This window comes from Drosophila suzukii, chromosome 3 (genome assembly GCF_043229965.1).
Source record: "Drosophila suzukii chromosome 3, CBGP_Dsuzu_IsoJpt1.0, whole genome shotgun sequence".
NCBI lineage: Eukaryota > Metazoa > Arthropoda > Insecta > Diptera > Drosophilidae > Drosophila > Drosophila suzukii.
Window position 1 is genome coordinate 87,247,308 of NC_092082.1, and position 8,881 is coordinate 87,256,188.

Sequence of the window (8,881 nt, forward strand, 5' to 3'; positions counted from 1 at the left end):
TCCATTATCAGTAATAAACTCTTAAAGTGCTGTATAATTTTTTAAGTCATTTTAAATATAGACCAAAAATCATTCCAATCACCGACTAAATTAAGCCATTTAAATAATGGCACAATATAAAAACGACCCAACTTAATAGTGGCAATATAAAAACTTGAAGGGTAAAACATACTTCGCTGTGCCGCGCCTGTCTCACATGAAATTTGATTATTTTTCCTTTGTTTTCTGGTTACTTTTGGTTCAGTTTTCGTTTTCATTTGGGGAGAGGTCAGCGTTTGGGGCGTCTTGACCCGGCTTAAATGAAAAGCCATATTTCTGCGGATGCCTGGCCCCAGTTTCTGACGTGCGATCGATTGCGCCTGTCCGAGAGCGAGGCCCTCGCAAATTTGTAGCTGTCTGCGGAGACTCCTCCGTTGCCAAGATTTCGGTTTTGGCCTGATTTCGATTTTCGATTTTAGGTTTTCGGGGTTAGGCAGCAGAAGTCATGCACTTGCCGCGCTCGATGCTCGATGCTCGATGGCCGATGAGAGCCAGTTGCCAGTTGCTATAGCCGGAATCGGAATCGGAATTGTCTTCTAATTAAGTGCATTTCGTTTAATTAATTTAAACTAACTGTAAATTGAGAGTTTGACTGCGAGTTTTGGGCGCGGTGGCGTCGTCTGCAAGAAGTTGGCCTCGCTTTTGGTATTGGCTCCTTGGATTCAGTTCGAATTCAGCTCGGAGGGGGGGGGGGGACCTGAGGTTTAGGCCCAGCATTTGAGCTTGTTAAGGCTGCCGACCGGGGACGACCAAGTTTATTAGTTCGTGCCTTCATTTCGTAATTACTTCAATTGATTCTGCGCTGCTGATGGCAACGGTACTGCAACTGGGACTCTTAGGACTTAGGACTCTTGGCCAACGGAACTGAGCCGGGCTTAAACCGCTTCGTTGCCTTTGATTGTAAATCAGTTTACTTTGCCATTTAGAAGCCTTTTGTGTGGCTGTATAGCTGTTGCTTTTGCTGCTGGCTGGCTGGCTGACTGGCTCTTTTGGTAGTTTGGTGGTACAAAAGGTGAAATCACGATTTTCAAGTGCATCGCCATCGATACACAACGACTCCGTCTCGCTTGGGCCGTTGCAAATTGTAACTCTAACTGTACAACAGGTTCAAAGTATCTCCTAACAGGTACGCCTGCCCCGAAAAGGAGATCGGATTGGGACTTGGACTTCGCCATGGAGTCTTTAATTATCGCCCAGCTATGCCAGCGATTCGAGCCCAGAGCTCCCAGAGCTTTGGGCACTAAGCAAATAAACATAGCATAGGGTAAAAAGTTAATTAGGCTTTCCTTATTTCCCCCATTTGGCATTCCAGAAATCACTCAATTAGATCGCAGCCAAGGCGAAAGGCCGCCAAATTGTGGCCATAAACCAGGTCCAGGGCCATTTCAGATCACGTGATAATAACCATGTGCGGAGTTTGATTTAATAAAGTAGCTGGCAGCCCTGGCGGGCAACTATAACAATAACTTTGGAGGCCTTAATCGCGCCTAAACGACGGAGGAGGATCTCCTTTTAGTCGAGAAGGGGGCCCAGCTGGCCGAGAGCGAGGGGTCAGGAGGCTTCAACACCTAGCTGGCTGACCCATGGCCAGCTAATTGACAGTATCGTGACTAAAATCAATTTGTTGTGAGCAGGCACAGCAACAAATTTCATAGCCCATAGCCCCGAGTCGGGATAACCAACTAACTGCTCCCTCTATGAATGATTTACGATGCGTCGTTGCCGCGCTGACCCCAGAGTTCGACGTTGTTGAAACATCAAAAACACAGAAACAAAGACCCCGGCGACCATCAGCGACGCCCGCTCATAATCAGCAGCACATAAACAACATTTCGCCGACCACCGATCGAAGATCGTCGGCGATTTCCTTCCAAAAAATCCCCCGAAAATCCCCTTGACCCATACCCATATCCCCATCATCCTATACAGACATTGGCCAGACGAACATAATCAGCCGGGGCAGTGGGTGTCCAAACGGAGAGACGTCCCATCCCGATAGGCACCGAACCGAACCGAACCGATCAGCATCTTCAACATGATCATTACGTTTGTTTATTGGCGAAAATTTAGAAATTTATTGCTCATTCGTTACGAGCCCGAAATGTGCGTTATGGCATTATGGAAAGCCAGCTCTGTTCTCACACTTTGGGCCATTGACAGGTAAATAGTTATAACTAGCCACACTTTTTCTCTCTTTGTTAAATGTGCATTTAGACAACATTATCGTCAATCAACGGGTGGCTATGGGTATAGGTATGGCTATAAGTGCGGTTATGGGTATCTCTCCGGGCAAGATTAAGCCGAATTACGGGGCCTCACAACATAGGGTTAACAGGGGGTTTCCACCTTGGCGTCTCTGCTGATTGCTGCCAAAAATAGACGCATTAATTACCCCAAAGCACCGATAAATAATGCAAAAGCTTGCATTGAATAATCGAAATTTATTTTTGGCGAAAATGAAAAATAATAAAACTTTATGGGTCAAGTGTCTTAACTGTATAGGTGATTAAATTTCCTCATTAGCCAATTAGAGAGCCATAAAAGATACCGGATTAATATGCGCATACCTTTAATCGAGTGCAGAATATGGTCTAGATAAATTTGAATAGCCCACAAGGGGACTTCCGTATGGTGGGCCATAAATCGGAGATTAATCGCTTCTTAACCGCTGGGCCTTCAAAATGTTCCTGCAATGACGTGATAAAGCCGCGTAATTAAAATATGAACAGCGTTCATCTGTTGGCCCAAACATCTCGGCCTGGCTGGCGGTGGAGAAACGCTGTTTGCTCCATTTTAAATAAATGTTTTATGGCAACCGAGAGCACACAAAGCCAAGAAAAATGCCAGTCGCATTAGCCGAGGCTCAAGGATAGAAAACCGGGCACGAAGAGCGGCTCTCACGCGGATGTGGCTATGGTTGTGTGTTGTGTTTGTGTTGCCAAAAGGCCAAAACACATGGCCAAGATCTGAAGCTAAAGCCATACAGCTATATAGGTAAAAATGAAGCCAAAGCTGCGGGAGCTAATAAATTTTCCGAAGTCTGTTGTCTGCCTGCCTGCCGTTTGACGCTATTGATCGTTAAGTAAATTGTCTGCAATTATGCCAAAAGGGAAAATAATAGAAATTATAACGAAACCGCTCTGCTGGCTGTTGACTTTTGTGTGGAGTTTGGTGGGAAGTGGGATTTGGGATTCGGGATTTGGATTTACCCAGTGACAGCCACATTTGCGCATAAGTTAGGCCGCCTTATCGGGCCCGCAAAATGCTGGCGATCATAATTCTCGCTTAGGTGGCAAATTGCTGGCAGTTGCCAATTGCATGTGGGTCAGGCCACTCACGAATCCCAGGGCTCCAGACGTCCTGACATCCCGACATCCAGACATTTATATATATTTATTTATAACTCGTGCGGCAGCCGTTAATTGTTGTCGCTCTTGATAAGTGAAATTTACCGACTGCCTTCGGTTGCAAGGCAGCGTATTAGCCATCTTATGGTCCACACTCCTTCAGATTTAGACCACTGCCAGCCCGACCAACCAACTGACTGACAACTGACTGACTGGCCAACTAACTGGGCCCGTGTCAGCCCGAGCCGACGACTATCGCAATGTTACATCCGTGCGTGCTGTCAATTAACATGGCCAACAACCGAATCAATTAAGCACTGGCCGGCGATGCTAATAATGGCCACGCCCCAAAACCAGAAGCCTGTCATAAGCCAACAGACAATCTGCATTCCGAGGGCAATTCGATTCCAACAGTAGTGGTCTAACCAAAACCGAAGCCCATACCGAAACCATGCCAAAAAGCTTGTCCTCCTGGCCATTTGATTGATGCTTGTTGCCGGCTAGCAGACAAACTGTTTAATTGGTAAAAATAAACAAATAAAAAAGCAAAAAAAAAAAAGAACTCACCGAATCTGCATTGTTGATTATATAAGCGCCGCTGGGTTGACAAATGTTTAGGCAGGACTCTGATCCTGTTTTCACACATTGTGCAACACGTTTTCTGGGTTTAAATTTTTTATTTATTTTTTTTTTTTACCATACTATACCGTATATGTAGCCCCGCCCGCGCATTGTCACTTTCCGCTGAAATGTTCGATTTCAATTGGAAATCGCTGGTACGTGTAAAAATATTTGTGCAACTGACTGCGTTTTTCTTTTGGGCAGTTTCTGTGTCTGTAACTGTTACTGTTTCTGTTTCTGATTGCTGCCTTTGATGCATTTCAAATGAGTTGATTTATGGCAAGTTTTTGGCTGACTGAATGGCTGAATGGCCGGCCAACTGACTGACTGACTGACTGACTGACTGACAGAATGCCAAACTGACTGAATGACTGACTGACGGACCTCTGCTAACTGGCTGGCTTGTGGCTGTCGCAGAGCATGAATGAAGGCTTGTTGATGTTGTGACAGCTCCAAAAACTGGCCAAAACTCACAGCACAGGCACAGACATGTTAAACTGCTTTAATTACTCCAGCCAGCATGTGTATGTACCTATCTACATATGTACATATGGCTGATTTTTGGGCCATAGATTTATGAGAATTCATGCCGCACCCAAAATGCAGTCACAGTTGCATTTGAAGTTGCATTCACAGAAATGTATCTGTTCCACTTTTGAGGAGAACTGCCCTTAGCCAAAAGGAAAGTTGGACAGGGACACGATGGAACTTATCTGAACTGACCTGCAAATAGTTTTATTTCGGGCATGGGGAAAACAGCATACGACGCCCACGCGAACACGGGCCTAACCAAAAAAAAATAGGTAAAACAACTGGCCCACATGCTAACCTTAGCCTTTATTTTCCCTGGTTTTTGCGGGAGGACTTTGATAAATTCCGCACAAACACACAAGTAATTTGAATAATGAAGCGGGGGCCTTAACTGAGTTAGGGGGCATCAATCTGTCAACGCCGCGACGTCGCATTCTGTTGCATGCGCATGCGCACAGTTTGAGTTCGATGGGCTGCCTGCCACCGGCGGTCGGCCGCCAAAGAGGCGAACATTCAAGACATCGCGTGCCGCCGGTTTCGCTCCTCCAGATCCGCAGCAGCAGCAGCAGCTCCGCAGCTGATCCGCAGCCCCACAGCCTCCCAGATCCGCAGCAGATCCGCGTGGGTCGTCGCAGTCATAGTCGTCTATCAATTAAACAAAGCGGCGCGGCGGCAGCAGCATCGACATCAAATGCAAGGCCGGCACGGCTGCCAGGTTCCTATGTTGAGTAGGACTCGAAGCTCCAAACTGCAAGCTACAAACTCCAGACCCCTGTCTCGAGACCCCAGCCTCAAGACCCCGGTCCTAGTCTTGGACCCGATCCGTCCGGCCACCCAAAACGCTGCTCCAGTTGCCATTTGAGCAGCGCTTCCGCGCTCTCGGCCAACCAGTTTCCAGTTTATTTGCTGTTGTTTGTCGGCACTGCAAAAACTAATGCTAAACAACGCTTTTTATAGCTGGTTAACATAAAGTGGATATTATTCGTAAATGAATTCAAAAGAAAATTTAAAAAACAGGGGCCACCAAAATGACCAGCGTTTGTTGATTAAAATAGATGGGATTATTATCAATTAATGGTTTGTGATTCATTTGATGAGTTTTTAATGCTTCAATATTAAGTTTGCTTATTTTTAGGATCTTAAAAGCTTACAAAAATTATTTGTAATTTAAAATCTGTTATAAGTATGAAGATATATGACAGTAACTAAATGTAAAATAATTTTAAATCTTATGTAAGCTATTTAATTTGAATTGATGTTGGATATCAATAAAATGGAATATTATATGTAGTTCCAAGTAATTTGTACGCAACTAAGAGTAAAGATAAGTAATTTTTTCCGTCTCTCTCATTTTATTTATTGCTTTGATCCTGAAAATTTGGTTTCCGCATTGCAATCTTAACTATTTTCCCCAGTGCACCCGTTTTGTTTGACTTGGTTTGGTTTCGTTTCGTTTTGTGTGTTTCGCGGGTCTCGTGCAGGACAAACATGGAGCATTATTTAACGACACAATTCGTGCAACTCCCACGCATGCAAACGGCAACTCCAAACAAAACAAAGCCCCCCCCACTCACCACCGAAAAAAACGAGGCGAAAAGCTACAAAACTGAAAGCGAAAAATGCGAATTGAGGGTCTGAGGTCCCCGAGCTGATGGCTGATGGCTGGGCTCTTAACTGGGCTCTTAACTGATGGCCCAGCGACCGAAATTGGCGCAAAAATGTCACCAGCCTGCACTCCCAGTTGGATTTTGGGTGGATCGGGGGAATCTCGCACAGCCATCGATCATCGCAGCCGGCTAAAATGTCAAATTGGTTTATCAGCCCACAGGAAAGGCGGCTTTAATGTCAGTTTAGCAATTTGACAAATGACTTGCGATAATAAAAATGCTAAAAATGTGGCACGTTGCATGTGCCTCATGCTCTGATCTGTTGAAAGCCCCAGCGCTCGATGAACCCTGGCCTAGACTATAAGGCTACCATATGCTATCGCGAGCAGCTAATCGGCGATAAAGCCAGAGCTTGTTAGCTTGTTAAATCACATGTAAGCGTGGCTAAGTTCGAAGATTGACGATCGCACATCGCGGCGATCGCTGGACATTCATAAATGAGCAATCGTTGGCTTGTATCTGTATCGCATTTCAGTGACTGCAGACTGCAGCTCAGCAGCTCGAACCACTGCCACAAATTACACGCAGCCCGGCGACAAGGGGCATTAATAATTGGCCAACTAAATGCCATATCGAAGCCGCCTGGCAACTCTTATCAATAAAACTGTTTTTGCCGGCCACGCCCGCACACACGCACTCCCAGAAAAGCACCTCCCTGGACTTCCAATCTCCCCCCCAAAGACTACGATTCCGATTCAGATTCCGATTCCAGGATGACAAATTGCGCAAATCCATGAGATAGTTTTTGGCTCTTAGCATTTGCACGATCGCCCGGCCGTTGCATAATGTGCCGCTTAGATTTGTATCTGCTGCATGCGCCATGTTGTTGACTCAAAACGCTGTCAAAATGGCCAGCCAGAAATGATTCGTGCGATAAAGCGCCAAAAAAGACAACGGCAAACAAACAAATGCAGTAAATGCAGCAAATGTTGCAAGTTGGGCTAGGCCTAGGCCTGCTCCACTGACCGCCGGTCAGGCATGGACATTTAATAAACATTTTTGCACCATTTTTCAGCCGCCCGTTTGGCTGCTGCGACTGCCGCTGTCACTTCTGCTAATGGCCATCGTTAGCTGGTCATCGCCGGCCGGGCTTATCAATTTATCAGCTCCGACTCCACGGCAATTAGCCAGCCTAAGCGTCTAATTAAGTTGCGCCTGCACGAGCAGATACAAATGCTGATCGATGGCGGGGCCCCAGCCTCTGCAGATGGATGAGCAGTCGCCGGAAAAGAGCAGATGGCGATAGCCGAGAACATGGCAATGCTTTTGGCCGGGCTAAGCACCTGACTTAGCCTGAAATCTGCCCCGGAAGACCCACTTTTTTTGGTTTTTGCGCGGCTTTTGAGGCGTTCGGTCTTAATTTCCTTTTAAGGTAGACAATAATTTAGGCTTTTGCGTAAATGATTCTACTTAAAATGTAATTACACACAGAAAATTAAATTTAAAAATAAAGCTAACCAGTTTTAGGCTTAGCATTTTAAATGATTTTTTAATTTTATAGAATTTGTTGACAGGTTTTTAAATTAAGAACAAAAAGAATGTTTTTCTCCTATAGGCGTAGAGTTTCTAAAGACCCCTTCTTCAGTCTTAGTTTTATAAACATTTCTAACGTCGTTAAGTTAGAAAAAAATAAAGAGCTTATCTTCATGCCTTTTAATTAATATAAAATAAAAGTTTTTGATGTAGAAGCAATTTATTTTAAGTTCTTAAGCTTTACATTTAGTATCCCCCGTGTCACTGTGCCTCATTCGGCGATACACAAAAGTGTTCGCCAGCAATCCTTCATCTTTGGCGCATAACTTTGCAAGAAAACTCTGACAAGGTTTTTGCCGCACATATGTAAAGTACAAATATATACTAATTAATAACTAAAAAAAATAACTGCTGGCCAATCGTAAGTCCCTGTAGAGCTGCTCAAAGAACCGGCACTCCTGTTCCGAAAGGGTCAGCACCAGAGTGTCCATCTCGTTCTCAGGTGCGGGTTCCTCTGGAGAAGTCTCTTCGGGGGGAGAAGTCTGGCGGACCGGCCTGAAGTCGCGTCTGCACAGTGGACACCGCGAGTCCCGACCCAGCTCCAAGTACCTCTGGAAGCACTCCGTGCAGAAGGAGTGACCGCAGGGTAAGCGGTGCGGAAACCTCTGCTCATCTAAACAGAATATGCACGGGTCAGCGGTCATGGTCACAAGATCTGAATCGGATTAGTGGATTAGTTCGCGTACTGGATGCACTTGTATCACGGTTATTTTGTTTCACAGGCTTAGACTACAAAATATAGGGACACACATATAAAGGAAGTGTCGCTCAGCTAGTGAAGTGTGAATTTCCTTTGGGGGTTACCAGCTCGTTTAATTCACAACTCTTGGCCTGCTGAGGCATAAATTATTTGCTTTTTATATATATAGAAAAATATTCCGACATGATATTATATGTAAAAGAAAATAACTACTGTATAGATGGATATTTTAAGTTAGGATTTCTTGAGTACTAAGCATTATAATAAAAGACCCCCAAAAAAGCGACTAGGGTTGTCACGTGGTCGTGATGCGATATCTGATTTACTGCCGACATGTATCGATAACATTGTTAGCCAAGGCAACACCTCAGCACTTCATCCCAGCTGCACCCAGTTCTTGATGAAGTTCTCATTGAGATCGTGTTCGGATCGCCGCAGACCGT

At 45.1% G+C, this 8,881-nt stretch overlaps 1 protein-coding gene across 1 annotated transcript; it reads right to left on the reverse strand.

The window, feature by feature from the left end:
- Positions 1-7,897: 7,897 nt before the first annotated feature.
- On the reverse strand, positions 7,898-8,576 carry LOC108007793 (E3 ubiquitin-protein ligase TRIM39). The gene has a single exon (XM_017071549.4). It carries the CDS (start codon positions 8,380-8,382, stop codon positions 8,074-8,076), a length of 309 nt encoding a protein of 102 aa, XP_016927038.4. The 5' UTR covers positions 8,383-8,576; the 3' UTR covers positions 7,898-8,073.
- Positions 8,577-8,881: the final 305 nt, after the last annotated feature.